The following is a 20,606-nucleotide window of genomic DNA, read 5'->3' on the forward strand; positions in this document are numbered from 1 at the left end:
ACAAAGCCTGGAGCTCACTCACCCGCTTCGCAGAGGCCATCGCCAGAAGGAATGCCGTCTTCATTGACAGCCATTTAAGGTCAACCTGCGACAGAGGCTCAAATGGAGAGGATCGCAACGCCTCCAGCACCAGGGACAGGTCCCAGGCCGGGGCCACAGAATGGGGGCGGCGGATGCAAACGCCGAGCACCCTTTAGAAAAAGGGAAATATCTTGGTTACGGCTAACCGAGAAACCATTCAACCCCACATGCCCACAAGAAATTGCGGCAATGTATACCTTCAGGGTAGATGGAGAGCGCCCCTGGCCAAGTAGCTCCTGCAGGAAAGCGAGCACCGTTGACACAGCACAATGCACTGGATCCTCACCGCTTTTGCGACACCAGACGTCAAACAGTTTCCACAGGAATACAGGCGACGGGTAGACTGAGCACGAGCATTGCTTATCGTGTTCCCAATCTCACCGGCGTACCTCGAGAAGGTCAGGCCGGGCCCTGCAGAATCTGAACCCCTAGTTGAGGGAGGAGATCCCGCCTGGGGGGGAGACGTCTCGCTGTGCCACAGCAGAGCCTGCGCAGCAAAGGAAACCATGTCCTCCCTGGCTAAAACGGGGCCACAAGCAGGAGACTGTGGCCCTCCTGAAAGACCTTGAGAAGCGTCTGATGAATCAGGGGGAATGGGGGAAATGCATAAAGCATCGTCCTCGACCAGTCGTGAGCCAGTGCGTCCTGACCCAGTGGGCTGGCCCTGTCCGCCAGCGAGAACCACTGAGGGCAGTGTGTCGCGTCGCGGGAGGCAAAAAGATCCACCTGTGCCCTGCCGAAGGTCTCCCAAATAGCCCTCACCACCTCCGGGTGAAGCTGCCAGTCCCCCGGCAGCGGCCGATGGCGAGACAGGAAGTCCGCGGACACATTCCAAACCCCCGGAATGTGAACAGCGCTCAGACTGGCAAGGCGCCGGGTAGCCCAAGTCAGGACCCGTTATGCAATCCTGAACAGGGTCACCGACCCAGTGCCGCCCTGGTGATTTATGTGAAAAACCACACTGGTGTTGTCGGACCGTACCATGACATGACGGCCGCGCAGGTGTGGCAAGAAATGGCGCAGCGCTAGCTCGACAGCCAAGAACTCCAGCACATTGATGTGCAGCCTGCTCTGCCTCCGGGACCATGACCCTTGCACCATCCGTGCCTGCCATGTCGCACCCCAGCCTAGGAGGGATGCGTCGGTGTACACAACCTCCCGTCTGGAAGGAAGAGGCCCCAGCGGAACGCCCTGTGTCATAAAGGCCTCGTTCCGCCACCTGCATAGAGACACCCGGCATTGGGGAGATACGGGTAGCCGCTGCCGCCTGTGATCCTGACGTGTGGGGTCCAGGTGTAGGCTGTTGAGCCACATCTGAAGGGGGCGCAAAGACAGCAGCCCCAGAGGAACCACCGTTGCGGCCGCAGTCAGCTTGCCCAAGAGGCTTAGGAACAAGACGTAGGGAAGAGAACTCCCCTGTCGAAAGTCCCGCAACATTCCCAAAATATCGTCCACCCGCTTGGGCGAAGGGCGTGCAGTCGCTGTATGGGAGTCGAGGACCATGCCGAGGAAAGTTGCTACCTGTGACGGCACAAGGCAACTCTTTGCCAAGTTCACCCGCAGCCCCAAGTTGGCCACGTGCCTGAGCACAGTCTCTGTATCTTGAAGCGCCTGCTCGTGGCTGGGCGCACAAATGAGCCAGTCGTCCAGATAGGGCAGAATCCGCAACCCCTGGGCCTGCAAGGGGGACAAGGCTGCAGCGACGCACCTTGTAAACACTCAAGGGGACAGAGATAACCCGAATGGCAGGACCCTGAACTGGAAGTGTTCTCCCCGGAAAGCAAAGCGGAGAAACTTCCAATGTGGCGGTGCAATGGGGACATGAAAATATGCATCCTTCAGGTCTACTGTTGTGAACCAGTCGCCTGGGGAGATTGCCTGGAGCACTTGTCTGACCGCCAACATTCTGAAAGGGAATACCTTTAAAAACATATTTAGACCCCTGAGGTCCAGAACTGGGCGTAAATCGCCCGTCTTCTTGGGTACTAAAAAATAACGGGAATAAAAGCCCCCTGGATCCAGCAGGGGGTCCACAGGAACTATCGCCCCCTTGTCCAGCAAGGTGCGAATCTCCTGAGAGAGCGCCTGCGCCTTGGCCGAATCCTGAATAACTGTCATTCGGATCCGACCAGGAACAGGAGGCCGGCGGCGGAACTGCAGACGATACCCTTCGGACAGCGTGGCCAGCACCCAAATATCTGGGGAGTGAGCCGTCCAGTACTCCAGCTGTCCTGGGGAAAAATGTCCTACCGCCGGCCCTGTGGCCTCATCTGGAGGCCCCTCGACCCCGCCCGGGTTTGTGGGGGCCACGGCCGGGCTGTGAGGAACGGGACGCACGGGACGGACGAAATCCAAATCTTGGGGCCTGTTGAAAGTCTGAGTCATGATGGGGCGGTGGTGTGTATCTCCGTGAAGGAACGGGAGGGGCGGCCTGAGCCGGTCGATGAGACCCCCGCCTATGAAGCCCCGCCAACTGTTGCCGTGTACGGCAAGCCTGGGCCGTGCGCTCTAGAGCCTCCAGGGCGGCCGGGTCAAATAGTTCTCCGGGAAGAACTGGAACACCCCTCAAGGTCTTCCTACTGGCGACTGTGCCAGCCATACTTGGCGGCGAGCTTGCACTAATGTAGAGAGCAGTTGCCCTAGTTCCCTTGACATGAGGGCAAAAGCCTGCAAGGAGGCATCAACCAGCCCATGTGTTGGTTGGTCCACTGGCACCGTCTCAAGGGAAACCGACAGGCCAAGCATTAAATCAGACAATGAGTTCCCAATGCGACCCATACGAGCTCCCATGTCGTACGCCTTACACAGAAGGTCGTCTGTAACCCGGCACTGTGGTCGTGGACACCGGGCATTAGTCCGTAAAGTCTCCTCTGGGCGGACGATGAGGGAGGCAATAGCCGGCTCCACTGCCGGCATATGTCCCAGGCCAAGCTTCTGAGGATCCTGCATCAGTGCCAAAACCCTGCCATCTGAAGTAGGCCTCGAAAATGCCTTTGGGTCTGTCCAACAGGCATGCAGTTCTTTAATGTACTCCTCCGAGGGAGGAACTGCAAAGTGGGACGCTGCAGCCTGGCGCCGAAAGAAGGCGCTCGAGGGTGCCGCCTCATCCCGCGGAACATCCAGCTTTAAGCGGGAAAGTGCCGTCCGCAAAGCAGCTGTGACAGTGTCATCACTGTCGGCCTGAGAGCCGGCAGAGGCCAGTGAGCCAGATTCTGAAACTCTGGAGCTCAGAAGGTCAGAATCCAGCTGAAACTGCGTGTCTGAAGCAGCCACAGATATGACGTCATCATATACTGAGGCTGTGCCATGCCCCTCATGCCGTTGTGCCACCACACGACTGGCATCAGTCTGGAGAGTCTGGATAACTGCCCGCATTTGGGCCAGTTCAGATGTCAGCGTGCTCACTTGAGCCGCTAACTTCCCGGGGCCCTTCTTTTTCTTAAATGGGGGGCCGCCTTGAGTAGCCGTGGACGGCCGCTTGAGGCCCCCAGTCTGGCCAGCTGGTAACTGACTCTGAGGCGCCACAGACAACCAGTCTGAAGCGTCCTCGAAAGCCGCCAAGCGCGCCACGCGCACGGACCGGGGCATAACCGAACAGTTGGAGCAAGCATCATCGGAGAGTGCCTCCCGAAGATGATCCACTCCAAGACAAGCAGGGCAGAGATCATGCCCATCGTCAGGCTGCAGCGGTGCCAGGCAGGACCGGCAGCACAGGGACTCCAGCATGATAAGACCGGAGCCAAACAGAGTCGGGTCGAGCGGAACGCCACTAGCGACTCTAAGATGTAAAACCTCTTACCTACCCCGGTAAGAGGGGCGCAGCGGGGTCAGGTCGAGCAGTGAACGCCACTAATGACCCGCTATATGAGGGGATACCGCGGGGTCAGGTCGAGCAGGGAACGCCACTAATGACCCGCTATGTGAATGAGACGCGCTGGATCAGACTGAGCTGAGCACGCCACTAATGACCCAATGTAAACACAAAACCAGCTACATGTAACCACCAGGTCGAGCCGAAAACGCCACCGCTGGTGTGTAACTGGCTGAAAACAAAGCAGTTCAAAACTAATGACCCGAACACGGCTATAGTTAGAACTTAGAGCCGCGCGGCTGTATCAGTAAACCAAACAACCGGCTTTAGCACGGATAAACACAGAACCGGGTACAATTGTACGGTTCAAATTCAACAAAAAACTACCGAGCGCACGGCTACGGCGAAATGCATTAAAGGGGTACTTACCAGTCTTAGAAAACAACGTAAATATACCTCCTATTGCAACAGGTCCGACACGCTTGTGCAGCCCCAGGAGGGCGAGCGAACTCGCTGCACCGACTGTTCCACAGTCACAGGGCTAACAGGCTACAAGCGGCAAAACAAACCAACTTTGTGGGAAAACAGCAATATTAGCCGAACAACCACGTATACAACCTGCATGCGAGAAGGTGAAAAGGGACTGAGCACCCGGTGTCACGTGAGTCTATATAGTCACGTGACACCGGGAGCTCAGTCCCTTTTCCAGCCACCGGGGGGGTCAAAGGTGACTTTTTTGTTATTAATTCTCGACCTGTGCATGCGCAAGGATGATCATCCAGTGCTTTATGCACCGCCTCTGGCGGTCAGTAGGGATGAAATAGAACCACTGTCACGTGTTCTGGGACTGTCCTGTAGCTCACAAATATTGGACTGGAATTAACAGTGCTCTCTAGACTGGATTTCAGAACTATGTACTTGGGCCTCAAAACTCCTGCCATGGACACAATAAATGCATACCTTTGGAATGTACTTTTGGAACGTACTTTTGGAATGTACTTTTGGAACGTACTTTAGGAATGTACTTTTGGAATGTACTTTTGGAAGGTACTTTTGGAAGGTACTTTTGGAACGTACTTTTGGAACGTACTTTTGGAATGTACTTTTGGAACGTATTTTGGAACGTATTTTGGAATGTACTTTTGGAAGGTACTTTTGGAACGTACTTTTGGAACGTACTTTTGGAATGTACTTTTGGAACGTATTTTGGAACGTATTTTGGAATGTACTTTTGGAACGTACTTTTGGAATGTACTTTTGGAACGTACTTTTGGAACTTACTTTAGGAATGTACTTTTGGAATGTACTTTTGGAACTTACTTTAGGAATGTACTTTTGGAATGTACTTTTGGAATGTACTTTTGGAACGTACTTTTGGAAGGTACTTTTGGAACGTACTTTTGGAACTTACTTTAGGAATGTACTTTTGGAATGTACTTTTGGAAGGTACTTTTGGAAGGTACTTTTGGAACTTACTTTAGGAATGTACTTTTGGAATGTACTTTTGGAACTTACTTTAGGAATGTACTTTTGGAATGTACTTTTGGAACTTACTTTAGGAATGTACTTTTGGAATGTACTTTTGGAACTTACTTTAGGAATGTACTTTTGGAATGTACTTTTGGAACTTACTTTAGGAATGTACTTTTGGAATGTACTTTTGGAAGGTACTTTTGGAACGTACTTTTGGAACGTACTTTTGGAATGTACTTTTGGAACGTATTTTGGAACGTATTTTGGAATGTACTTTTGGAAGGTACTTTTGGAACGTACTTTTGGAACGTACTTTTGGAATGTACTTTTGGAACGTATTTTGGAACGTATTTTGGAATGTACTTTTGGAAGGTACTTTTGGAACGTACTTTTGGAACGTACTTTTGGAATGTACTTTTGGAACGTACTTTTGGAATGTACTTTTGGAACGTACTTTTGGAACTTACTTTAGGAATGTACATTTGGAATGTACTTTTGGAACTTACTTTAGGAATGTACTTTTGGAATGTACTTTTGGAACTTACTTTAGGAATGTACTTTTGGAATGTACTTTTGGAAGGTACTTTTGGAATGTACTTTTGGAACTTACTTTAGGAATGTACTTTTGGAATGTACTTTTGGAACTTACTTTAGGAATGTACTTTTGGAATGTACTTTTGGAACTTACTTTAGGAATGTACTTTTGGAATGTACTTTTGGAAGGTACTTTTGGAATGTACTTTTGGAACTTACTTTAGGAATGTACTTTTGGAATGTACTTTTGGAACTTACTTTAGGAATGTACTTTTGGAAGGTACTTTTGGAACTTACTTTAGGAATGTACTTTTGGAATGTACTTTTGGAACTTACTTTAGGAATGTACTTTTGGAATGTACTTTTGGAAGGTACTTTTGGAACTTACTTTAGGAATGTACTTTTGGAATGTACTTTTGGAACTTACTTTAGGAATGTACTTTTGGAATGTACTTTTGGAACTTACTTTAGGAATGTACTTTTGGAATGTACTTTTGGAACTTACTTTAGGAATGTACTTTTGGAATGTACTTTTGGAAGGTACTTTTGGAAGGTACTTTTGGAACGTACTTTTGGAACGTACTTTTGGAATGTACTTTTGGAATGTACTTTTGGAACGTACTTTTGGAATGTACTTTTGGAACGTACTTTTGGAATGTACTTTTGGAATGTACTTTTGGAACGTACTTTTGGAACTTACTTTAGGAATGTACTTTTGGAATGTACTTTTGGAAGGTACTTTTGGAATGTACTTTTGGAACTTACTTTAGGAATGTACTTTTGGAATGTACTTTTGGAACTTACTTTAGGAATGTACTTTTGGAATGTACTTTTGGAAGGTACTTTTGGAATGTACTTTTGGAACTTACTTTAGGAATGTACTTTTGGAATGTACTTTTGGAACTTACTTTAGGAATGTACTTTTGGAATGTACTTTTGGAACTTACTTTAGGAATGTACTTTTGGAATGTACTTTTGGAAGGTACTTTTGGAATGTACTTTTGGAACTTACTTTAGGAATGTACTTTTGGAATGTACTTTTGGAACTTACTTTAGGAATGTACTTTTGGAAGGTACTTTTGGAACTTACTTTAGGAATGTACTTTTGGAATGTACTTTTGGAACTTACTTTAGGAATGTACTTTTGGAATGTACTTTTGGAAGGTACTTTTGGAACTTACTTTAGGAATGTACTTTTGGAATGTACTTTTGGAACTTACTTTAGGAATGTACTTTTGGAATGTACTTTTGGAACTTACTTTAGGAATGTACTTTTGGAATGTACTTTTGGAACTTACTTTAGGAATGTACTTTTGGAATGTACTTTTGGAAGGTACTTTTGGAAGGTACTTTTGGAACGTACTTTTGGAACGTACTTTTGGAATGTACTTTTGGAATGTACTTTTGGAACGTACTTTTGGAATGTACTTTTGGAACGTACTTTTGGAATGTACTTTTGGAATGTACTTTTGGAACGTACTTTTGGAACTTACTTTAGGAATGTACTTTTGGAATGTACTTTTGGAAGGTACTTTTGGAATGTACTTTTGGAACTTACTTTAGGAATGTACTTTTGGAATGTACTTTTGGAACTTACTTTAGGAATGTACTTTTGGAATGTACTTTTGGAAGGTACTTTTGGAAGGTACTTTTGGAACTTACTTTAGGAATGTACTTTTGGAATGTACTTTTGGAACTTACTTTAGGAATGTACTTTTGGAATGTACTTTTGGAAGGTACTTTTGGAACTTACTTTAGGAATGTACTTTTGGAATGTACTTTTGGAACTTACTTTAGGAATGTACTTTTGGAATGTACTTTTGGAACTTACTTTAGGAATGTACTTTTGGAATGTACTTTTGGAACTTACTTTAGGAATGTACTTTTGGAATGTACTTTTGGAAGGTACTTTTGGAAGGTACTTTTGGAACGTACTTTTGGAACGTACTTTTGGAATGTACTTTTGGAATGTACTTTTGGAACGTACTTTTGGAATGTACTTTTGGCAGCAGGAAAAAAGAAACGGATGGCACAAACTTCACTAACGATTAGAGATGCACCGATTCCAAAATTCCTGGCCGATACCGATTTCCGTTTTTTAAGGAGGTCGGACCTGCCAAAACCAATTTTTCCGATACCGATTTTCTATCTAGTCACTGATTTTCCCACAAACTCCCCAGTATTATATATGGGAAAAAAGGTGCATGTACAGTTCACACGTTTTAGAATCTAAAATGTAATTTATTTTGTGGAAGAATAGAAAAATAAATAACTATATATAAAAATAATATATAAATACAGAACTATATGTCCTGGAGAAGAGTGGGGGACACAGAGGAAAAAGGAGTCCATTTCTCCTGCAGAAGATGCAGCTCCAGTGGTTCCAGATTGAAATCAAATGAACTATTTTCATATAGTAATTTATACATTTGTAATTTTACACATTCTTTTGAATGAGCTGGAACCCTCTGCAGGAGGAGGTCCCAGAGCGCTGCCAGCACCTCCCTCTCAAAGCTGGAGGACTCTGGCTCCAGCACCTCCCTCTCAAAGCTGGAGGACTCTGGCTCCAGCACCTCCTCTCAAAGCAGGAGGACTCTGGCTCCAGCACCTCCTCTCAAAGCAGGAGGACTCTGGCTCCAGCACCTCCTCTCAAAGCAGGAGGACTCTGGCTCCAGCACCTCCCTCTCAAAGCTGGAGGACTCTGGCTCCAGCACCTCCTCTCAAAGCTGGAGGACTCTGGCTCCAGCACCTCCTCTCAAAGCTGGAGGACTCTGGCTCCAGCACCTCCTCTCAAAGCTGGAGGACTCTGGCTCCAGCACCTCCCTCTCAAAGCTGGAGGACTCTGGCTCCAGCACCTCCTCTCAAAGCTGGAGGACTCTGGCTCCAGTACCTCCTCTCAAAGCAGGAGGACTCTGGCTCCAGCACCTCCTCTCAAAGCAGGAGGACTCTGGCTCCAGCACCTCCCTCTCAAAGCTGGAGGACTCTGGCTCCAGCACCTCCTCTCAAAGCTGGAGGACTCTGGCTCCAGCACCTCCTCTCAAAGCTGGAGGACTCTGGCTCCAGCACCTCCTCTCAAAGCTGGAGGACTCTGGCTCCAGCACCTCCTCTCAAAGCAGGAGGACTCTGGCTCCAGCACCTCCTCTCAAAGCAGGAGGACTCTGGCTCCAGCACCTCCCTCTCAAAGCTGGAGGACTCTGGCTCCAGCACCTCCTCTCAAAGCTGGAGGACTCTGGCTCCAGCACCTCCTCTCAAAGCTGGAGGACTCTGGCTCCAGCACCTCCTCTCAAAGCTGGAGGACTCTGGCTCCAGCACCTCCTCTCAAAGCTGGAGGACTCTGGCTCCAGCACCTCCCTCTCAAAGCTGGAGGACTCTGGCTCCAGCACCTCCTCTCAAAGCAGGAGGACTCTGGCTCCAGCACCTCCTCTCAAAGCTGGAGGACTCTGGCTCCAGCACCTCCTCTCAAAGCTGGAGGACTCTGGCTCCAGGTCCTCTTCCTCGTGGTTCCACAAAAAAAACACACATTGCAATTTAGATGACACAGGCTAAAATTCAAATTGTAATCCAACCAAATGCTTTTACACCTGTGGTGCAGCAGAAGGGCCAGCATCACCTGAAGGAGCAGGAGCAGCAGGAGCAGCAGGAGCAGCAGGAGCAGGAGCAACAGGAGCAGCAGGGAGGACTGAAGGCAAATCCAGATCTTAAAGAACATTGTACTGCAGTTATATTTGAGCCCAGTACATTTACTGCAATATTATTCAAACTTTTACTATTATAATACAGTATATTTAATGAGGCACATTTATGTTGCCAATATCATTTTACAGTTTCATCAGCTCTGATAACTTCACACACTCACTAGAAGCACAATGACCTGAGCACTATAGATTCTAGAGCACTATAGATTCTAGAGCACTATAGATTCTAGTGCACTATAGATTCTAGAGCACTATAGATTCTAGTGCACTATAGATTCTAGAGCACTATAGATTCTAGTGCACTATAGATTCTAGAGCACTATAGATTCTAGAGCACTATAGATTCTAGTGCACTATAGATTCTAGAGCACTATAGATTCTAGAGCACTATAGATTCTAGTGCACTATAGATTCTAGAGCACTATAGATTCTAGTGCACTATAGATTCTAGAGCACTATAGATTCTAGTGCACTATAGATTCTAGAGCACTATAGACTCTAGAGCACTATAGATTCTAGTGCACTATAGATTCTAGAGCACTATAGATTCTAGAGCACTATAGATTCTAGTGCACTATAGATTCTAGAGCACTATAGATTCTAGTGCACTATAGATTCTAGAGCACTATAGATTCTAGAGCACTATAGATTCTAGTGCACTATAGATTCTAGAGCACTATAGATTCTAGTGCACTATAGATTCTAGAGCACTATAGATTCTAGTGCACTATAGATTCTAGAGCACTATAGATTCTAGAGCACTATAGATTCTAGAGCACTATAGATTCTAGAGCACTATAGATTCTAGTGCACTATAGATTCTAGAGCACTATAGATTCTAGAGCACTATAGATTCTAGTGCACTATAGATTCTAGAGCACTATAGATTCTAGTGCACTATAGATTCTAGAGCACTATAGACTCTAGAGCACTATAGATTCTAGTGCACTATAGATTCTAGAGCACTATAGATTCTAGTGCACTATAGATTCTAGAGCACTATAGATTCTAGAGCACTATAGATTCTAGTGCACTACGGATTCTAGAGCACTATAGATTCTAGAGCACTATAGATTCTAGAGCACTATAGATTCTAGTGCACTATAGATTCTAGAGCACTATAGATTCTAGTGCACTATAGATTCTAGAGCACTACGGATTCTAGAGCACTATAGATTCTAGTGCACTATAGATTCTAGAGCACTACGGATTCTAGAGCACTATAGATTCTAGTGCACTATAGATTCTAGAGCACTGTAGATTCTAGTGCACTATAGATTCTAGTGCACTATAGATTCTAGTGCACTATAGATTCTAGAGCACTATAGATTCTAGAGCACTATAGATTCTAGTGCACTATGGATTCTAGAGCACTATAGATTCTAGAGCACTATAGATTCTAGTGCACTACGGATTCTAGAGCACTATAGATTCTAGAGTACAGCTGATTGTGTGAAAAAATGTTTGAGGCTGTGGGACAGTTAAATAGTCCTGACATTAGATTGTAGTTACTCATTTCACTGTTCGAGTCAGTAATTTAAGTTTTGTATCTACGTAATGTTTGTCTCAAATGCATCAAAGTCTTTTTAAAGTCTCATTTCAGGTGGATGAGATCTCTTGTTAGCATTAGCTCGTAGCTTAGCTCTGCTAGTTGAGCAGAACAACAGCTCTTCTGACAGCCCTGCTGCTGCTTCTTCTGGCCCCTTCATGTGTCCCGACTCTTCTGCAGATAACTCTGAATAAACACATGAACTCATCAAACACAAACCAGTGCAAATTATTTTGACCGCATCAACTATCAACACGTAGATTGTAATCGTCTCAAAGTTGTAATAACTTACCCCACAGTCCAGTCTCCTCTGATCCTCCTCCAGGCTCGTCCTTCTTGTGTTCCACCAAAGTTGAACAAATCTGAACTTTTCTGCGACGAACGATTTTAACGCTTTGAAGCTTCTGCCTGTCAAAGCTTTTGTCTAGAGCGGTAAACACCAAAACGCGCCTCTGTAAAAAGCAGGAATCTGGCCGTGGGAAACGCAGGAGGTGTTCGACGCGCGTTTACATAGACTTTAATGTAAACTGGACACTTTGGCCGCCGCGCTCTGAAAGAGTCTTGCAGTTTTTAGCTGTTTTTCTCTGGGCTCGTTGAGCTGCTACGCACCGCGCATGTGCGCATGGGTCAGTTTGGATCGGCCGAAAACCAGCAATTACAACATGGACCGGCCGGTCACCGATTCTGGCCGATTCAGAATAAAAACGGCTTTTTTAATCGGCGGCCGATTGATCGGTGCATCTCTACTAACGATCAAAGACTGGACAGAGAGAGGAACAGACTGAGAGTGAACGCTGACACACATTTTACGTCCGGTTTCATACCCTTCAAAATAATATATATCCGGTATTTCAAAATAAAACATTACATAAATAATACATTGCACTATGTCGTTTTTGTAATGCACAAATAATGCATAGACACATAAATAGTTACAACACAGACATAAGGCAAATGGAAAAATGACATTCAGACTTATTTTGGAATAGGTCAAATTTGACGGACTTTGAACCAACTGGACAGCAGGGCAGAGCAGTGACCTTCATCCCTGGAAGTCCTGAAACGCTGTTCTATGTTCCAGAGTGTGCAACACAGACCCAGCTCCTGGTGACCGAGAAGATGGAGCGACTGGAGACCAAGAGGAGGAAGCTCCAAAAAACCCAGAGCCGAGAAAGGAGCCGAGTCCTGGAGAAGAGTCCCGGAGACGAGCAGGAGATCATCCAGGTCTGATAAGATACCCCATAATACCCCTGTCCATCCCTTAATACCCCTGTCCATACCCCTGTCCATCCCATAATACCCCTGTCCATCCCATAATACCCCTGTCCATCCCATAATACCCCTGTCCACCCCATAATACCCCCATCCATCCCATAATACCCTTGTCCATCCCTTAATACCCCTGTCCACCCCATAATACCCCTGTCCAACCCATAATACCCTTGCCCATCCCTTAATACCCCTGTCCATCCCATAATACCCCTGTCCATCCCATAATACCCTTGTCCACCCCATAATACCCCTGTCCATCCCATAATACCCCTGTCCACTCCATAATACCCCTGTCCATCCCATAATACCCCTGTCCATCCCATAATACCCCTGTCCACCCCATAATACCCTTGTCCATCCCTTAATACCCCTGTCCATCCCATAATACCCCTGTCCAAGCCATAATACCCCTGTCCATCCCTTAATATCCTTGTCCATCCCATAATACCCCTGTCCATCCCATAATACCCCTGTCCAAGCCATAATACCCCTGTCCATCCCTTAATATCCTTGTCCATCCCATAATACCCCTGTCCACCCCATAATACCCCTGTCCAACCCATAATACCCCTGTCCATCCCATAATACCCTTGTCCATCCCTTAATACCCCTGTCCATCCCATAATACCCCTGTCCAAGCCATAATACCCCTGTCCATCCCTTAATATCCTTGTCCATCCCATAATACCCCTGTCCACCCCATAATACCCCTGTCCAACCCATAATACCCCTGTCCATCCCATAATACCCTTGTCCATCCCTTAATACCCCTGTCCAACCCATAATACCCCTGTCCATCCCTTAATATCCTTGTCCACCCCATAATACCCCTGTCCATCCCATAATACCCCTGTCCAACCCATAATACCCCTGTCCAACCCATAATACCCCTGTCCATCCCTTAATATCCTTGTCTATCCCATAATACCCCTGTCCAACCCATAATACCCCTGTCCAACCCATAATACCCCTGTCCATCCCTTAATATCCTTGTCCATCCCATAATACCCCTGTCCATCCCATAATACCCCTGTCCACCCCATAATACCCCTGTCCAACCCATAATACCCCTGTCCATCCCATAATACCCCTGTCCACCCCATAATACCCCTGTCCAACCCATAATACCCCTCTCCATCCCCTAATACCCCTGTCCACTCCATAATACCCCTGTCCATCCCATGATACCCTTGTCCATCCCATAATACCCCTGTCCATCCCATAATACCCCTGTCCAACCCATAATACCCCTGTCCATCCCTTAATATCCTTGTCCACCCCATAATACCCCTGTCCATCCCATAATACCCCTGTCCAACCCATAATACCCCTGTCCATCCCTTAATATCCTTGTCCACCCCATAATACCCCTGTCCATCCCATAATACCCCTGTCCAACCCATAATACCCCTGTCCAACCCATAATACCCCTGTCCATCCCTTAATATCCTTGTCTATCCCATAATACCCCTGTCCATCCCATAATACCCCTGTCCAACCCATAATACCCCTGTCCATCCCATAATACCCCTGTCCATCCCATAATACCCCTGTCCAACCCATAATACCCCTGTCCAACCCATAATACCCCTGTCCATCCCTTAATATCCTTGTCCATCCCATAATACCCCTGTCCATCCCATAATACCCCTGTCCACCCCATAATACCCCTGTCCAACCCATAATAACCCTGTCCATCCCATAATACCCCTGTCCACCCCATAATACCCCTGTCCATCCCCTAATACCCCTGTCCATCCCATAATACCCTTGTCCATCCCATAATACCCTTGTCCATCCTTTAATACCCCTGTCCAACCCATAATACCCCTGTCCATCCCTTAATACCCCTGTCCACCCCATAATACCCCTGTCCACTTCATAATACCCCTGTCCATCCCATAATACCCCTTTCCATCCCATAATACCCCTGTCCACTTCATAATACCCCTGTCCATCCCATAATACCCCTGTCCATCCCATAATACCCCTGTCCATCCCATAATACCCCTCTCCAACCCATAATACCCCTGTCCAACCCATAATACCCCTGTCCATCCCTTAATATCCTTGTCCATCCCATAATACCCCTGTCCATCCCATAATACCCCTGTCCACCCCATAATACCCCTGTCCATCCCATAATACCCCTGTCCACCCCATAATACCCCTGTCCAACCCATAATACCCCTGTCCATCCCATAATACCCCTGTCCATCCCATAATACCCCTGTCCACCCCATAATACCCCTGTCCATCCCATAATACCCCTGTCCATCCCTTAATATCCTTGTCCATCCCATAATACCCCTGTCCATCCCATAATACCCCTGTCCACCCCATAATACCCCTGTCCAACCCATAATACCCCTGTCCATCCCATAATACCCCTGTCCACTTCATAATACCCCTGTCCATCCCATAATACCCCTGTCCATCCCATAATACCCCTGTCCAACCCATAATACCCCTGTCCAACCCATAATACCCCTGTCCATCCCTTAATATCCTTGTCTATCCCATAATACCCCTGTCCAACCCATAATACCCCTGTCCAACCCATAATACCCCTGTCCATCCCTTAATATCCTTGTCCATCCCATAATACCCCTGTCCATCCCATAATACCCCTGTCCACCCCATAATACCCCTGTCCAACCCATAATACCCCTGTCCATCCCATAATACCCCTGTCCACCCCATAATACCCCTGTCCAACCCATAATACCCCTCTCCATCCCCTAATACCCCTGTCCACTCCATAATACCCCTGTCCATCCCATGATACCCTTGTCCATCCCATAATACCCCTGTCCATCCCATAATACCCCTGTCCAACCCATAATACCCCTGTCCATCCCTTAATATCCTTGTCCACCCCATAATACCCCTGTCCATCCCATAATACCCCTGTCCAACCCATAATACCCCTGTCCATCCCTTAATATCCTTGTCCACCCCATAATACCCCTGTCCATCCCATAATACCCCTGTCCAACCCATAATACCCCTGTCCAACCCATAATACCCCTGTCCATCCCTTAATATCCTTGTCTATCCCATAATACCCCTGTCCATCCCATAATACCCCTGTCCAACCCATAATACCCCTGTCCATCCCATAATACCCCTGTCCATCCCATAATACCCCTGTCCAACCCATAATACCCCTGTCCAACCCATAATACCCCTGTCCATCCCTTAATATCCTTGTCCATCCCATAATACCCCTGTCCATCCCATAATACCCCTGTCCACCCCATAATACCCCTGTCCAACCCATAATAACCCTGTCCATCCCATAATACCCCTGTCCACCCCATAATACCCCTGTCCATCCCCTAATACCCCTGTCCATCCCATAATACCCTTGTCCATCCCATAATACCCTTGTCCATCCTTTAATACCCCTGTCCAACCCATAATACCCCTGTCCATCCCTTAATACCCCTGTCCACCCCATAATACCCCTGTCCACTTCATAATACCCCTGTCCATCCCATAATACCCCTTTCCATCCCATAATACCCCTGTCCACTTCATAATACCCCTGTCCATCCCATAATACCCCTGTCCATCCCATAATACCCCTGTCCATCCCATAATACCCCTGTCCACTCCATAATACCCCTGTTCATCCCTTAATATCCTTGTCCATCCCTTAATACCCCTGTCCATCCCATAATACCCCTGTCCAACCCATAATACCCCTGTCCATCCCATAATACCCCTGTCCATCCCATAATACCCCTGTCCAACCCATAATACCCCTGTCCATCCCATAATACCCCTGTCCATCCCATAATACCCCTGTCCAACCCATAATACCCCTGTCCATCCCATAATACCCCTGTCCATCCCATAATACCCCTGTCCAACCCATAATACCCCTGTCCAACCCATAATACCCCTGTCCATCCCTTAATATCCTTGTCCATCCCTTAATACCCCTGTCCACCCCATAATACCCCTGTCCAACCCATAATACCCCTGTCCACCCCATAATACCCCTGTCCAACCCATAATACCCCTGTCCATCCCATAATACCCCTGTCCACCCCATAATACCCCTGTCCAACCCATAATACCCCTGTCCATCCCATAAATCCCTGTCCATCCCATAATACCCCTGTCCACCCCATAATACCCCTGTCCGACCCATAATACCCCTGTCCATCCCATAATACCCCTGTCCATCCCATAATACCCCTCTCCAACCCATAATACCCCTGTCCAACCCATAATACCCCTGTCCATCCCTTAATATCCTTGTCCATCCCATAATACCCCTGTCCATCCCATAATACCCCTGTCCACCCCATAATACCCCTGTCCATCCCATAATACCCCTGTCCACCCCATAATACCCCTGTCCAACCCATAATACCCCTGTCCATCCCATAATACCCCTGTCCATCCCATAATACCCCTGTCCACCCCATAATACCCCTGTCCATCCCATAATACCCCTGTCCATCCCTTAATATCCTTGTCCATCCCATAATACCCCTGTCCATCCCATAATACCCCTGTCCACCCCATAATACCCCTGTCCAACCCATAATACCCCTGTCCATCCCATAATACCCCTGTCCACTTCATAATACCCCTGTCCATCCCATAATACCCCTGTCCATCCCATAATACCCCTGTCCACCCCATAATACCCCTGTCCGACCCATAATACCCCTGTCCATCCCATAATACCCCTGTCCATGCCATAATACCCCTCTCCAACCCATAATACCCCTGTCCATCCCATAATACCCCTGTCCACTCCATAATACCCCTGTCCACCCCATAATACCCCTGTCCAACCCATAATACCCCTGTCCATCCCATAATACCCCTGTCCATCCCATAATACCCCTGTCCAACCCATAATACCCCTGTCCATCCCATAATACCCTTGTCCACTCCATAATACCCCTGTCCACCCCATAATACCCCTGTCCACCCCATAATACCCCTGTCCAACCCATAATACCCCTGTCCATCCCTTAATATCCTTGTCCATCCCATAATACCCCTGTCCACCCCATAATACCCCTGTCCAACCCATAATACCCCTGTCCATCCCTTAATATCCTTGTCCATCCCTTAATACCCCTGTCCACCCCATAATACCCCTGTCCAACCCATAATACCCCTGTCCACCCCATAATACCCCTGTCCAACCCATAATACCCCTGTCCACCCCATAATACCCCTGTCCATCCCATAATACCCCTGTCCACCCCATAATACCCCTGTCCAACCCATAATACCCCTGTCCATCCCATAAATCCCTGTCCATCCCATAATACCCCTGTCCACCCCATAATAATACCCCTGTCCGACCCATAATACCCCTGTCCATCCCATAATACCCCTGTCCATCCCATAATACCCCTCTCCAACCCATAATACCCCTGTCCAACCCATAATACCCCTGTCCATCCCTTAATATCCTTGTCCATCCCATAATACCCCTGTCCATCCCATAATACCCCTGTCCACCCCATAATACCCCTGTCCATCCCATAATACCCCTGTCCACCCCATAATACCCCTGTCCAACCCATAATACCCCTGTCCATCCCATAATACCCCTGTCCATCCCATAATACCCCTGTCCACCCCATAATACCCCTGTCCATCCCATAATACCCCTGTCCATCCCTTAATATCCTTGTCCATCCCATAATACCCCTGTCCATCCCATAATACCCCTGTCCACCCCATAATACCCCTGTCCATCCCATAATACCCCTGTCCACCCCATAATACCCCTGTCCATCCCATAATACCCCTGTCCACCCCATAATACCCCTGTCCATCCCATAATACCCCTGTCCATCCCATAATACCCCTGTCCATCCCATAATACCCCTGTCCACCCCATAATACCCCTGTCCATCCCATAATACCCCTGTCCATCCCTTAATATCCTTGTCCATCCCATAATACCCCTGTCCACCCCATAATACCCCTGTCCAACCCATAATACCCCTGTCCATCCCATAATACCCCTGTCCACTTCATAATACCCCTGTCCATCCCATAATACCCCTGTGCATCCCATAATACCCCTGTCCACTTCATAATACCCCTGTCCATCCCATAATACCCCTGTCCATCCCATAATACCCCTGTCCACTTCATAATACCCCTGTCCATCCCATAATACCCCTGTCCACCCCATAATACCCCTGTCCAACCCATAATACCCCTGTCCATCCCATAATACCCTTGTCCACTCCATAATACCCCTGTCCACCCCATAATACCCCTGTCCATCCCATAATACCCCTGTCCACCCCATAATACCCCTGTCCGACCCATAATTTTGCTCAGGTCTTGAGTCACTTACAGAACAAATGATTGACATTGTTGTTTTTCTGCTTCTCACCAGTAACAAAACACTGTTTAGTGTCACTCTATATCACTAGATGTCACTCTATGTCACTAGATGTCACTATATGTCACTATATTGCACTAAATGTCACTAGATGTCACTAGATGTCACTCTATATCACTCCATATCACTCTATATCACTCTATGTCACTAGATGTCACTATATGTCACTATATTGCACTAAATGTCACTAGATGTCACTAGATGTCACTCTATATCACTCTATGTCACTAGATGTCACTATATTGCACTAAATGTCACTAGATGTCACTAGATGTCACTCTATATCACTCTATATCACTAGATGTCACTATATTGCACTAAATGTCACTAGATGTCACTAGATGTCACTCTATATCACTCTATGTCACTAGATGTCACTATATTGCACTAAATGTCACTATATGTCACTATATATCACTCTATATCACTAGATAAGATAAGATAAGATAAGATAAGATAATCCTTTATTGTCTCACATGGGGAAATTTCATTGGTGCAACGCAGGTAGATACAGAGGTAGATCCAGAAGAACAGATCACTTATAGGAAGTCTGAAAAACACTAGATGTCACTATATATCACTCTATATCACTAGATGTCACTATTTTGCACTAAATGTCACTAGATGTCACTATATATCACTAGATGTCACTAGATGTCACTCTATATCACTCTATATCACTAGATGTCACTATATTGCACTAAATGTCACTAGATGTCACTCTATATCACTCTATATCACTAGATGTCCCTATATGTCACTAGATGTCACTATATGTCACTAGATGTCACTCTATATCACTCTATATCACTAGATGTCACTAGATGTCACTATATATCACTATATGTCACTAGATGTCACTCTATATCACTCTATATCACTAGATGTCACTAGATGTCACTATATGTCACTATATATCACTAGATGTCACTATATATCACTATATGTCACTAGATGTCACTATATATCACTATATGTCACTATATGTCACTAGATGTCACTATATATCACTATATATCACTAGATGTCACTATATTTCACTATATATCACTAGATGTCACTATATTTCACTATATATCACTAGATGTCACTATATTTCACTATATATCACTAGATGTCACTATATATCACTAGATGTCACTATATTTCACTATATTGCACTAAATGTCACTAGATGTCACTAGATGTCACTAGATGTCACTAAATGTCACTATATATCACTAGATGTCACTATATATCACTAGATGTCACTATATATCACTATATGTCACTAGATGTCACTATATATCACTAGATGTCACTATATATCACTAGATGTCACTATATATCACTATATGTCACTATATATCACTAGATGTCACTATATATCAATAGATGTCACTATATATCACTATATGTCACTATATGTCACTAGATGTCACTATATATCACTATATATCACTAGATGTCACTATATTTCACTATATATCACTAGATGTCACTATATAGCACTAAATGTCACTAGATGTCACTCTATATCACTAGATGTCACTATATGTCACTATATATCACTAGATGTCACTATATATCACTATATGTCACTAGATGTCACTAGATGTCACTATATATCACTATATGTCACTATATATCACTAGATGTCACTATATATCAATAGATGTCACTATATATCACTATATGTCACTATATGTCACTAGATGTCACTATATATCACTATATATCACTAGATGTCACTATATTTCACTATATATCACTAGATGTCACTATATAGCACTAAATGTCACTAGATGTCAC

General features: G+C 46.2%; 1 protein-coding gene across 1 annotated transcript in view; it reads left to right on the top strand.

Moving 5' to 3' along the window:
• Positions 1–20,606, top strand: part of LOC140362369 (uncharacterized) — a gene marked incomplete at its 5' end in the record, with an annotated part of 131,557 nt that overhangs the window by 14,722 nt on the left and 96,229 nt on the right. The window contains one exon of the mRNA XM_072448465.1: positions 12,225–12,367. Within this exon, the coding sequence (XP_072304566.1) occupies positions 12,225–12,367 (143 nt within the window). The remainder of the gene's footprint in view (positions 1–12,224; positions 12,368–20,606) is intronic.

The sequence above is a fragment of the Eucyclogobius newberryi genome, unplaced genomic scaffold (genome assembly GCF_026437365.1).
Source record: "Eucyclogobius newberryi isolate DKJ021-1_F unplaced genomic scaffold, fEucNew1.0.hap1 SCAF_164, whole genome shotgun sequence".
Taxonomy (NCBI): domain Eukaryota; kingdom Metazoa; phylum Chordata; class Actinopteri; order Gobiiformes; family Gobiidae; genus Eucyclogobius; species Eucyclogobius newberryi.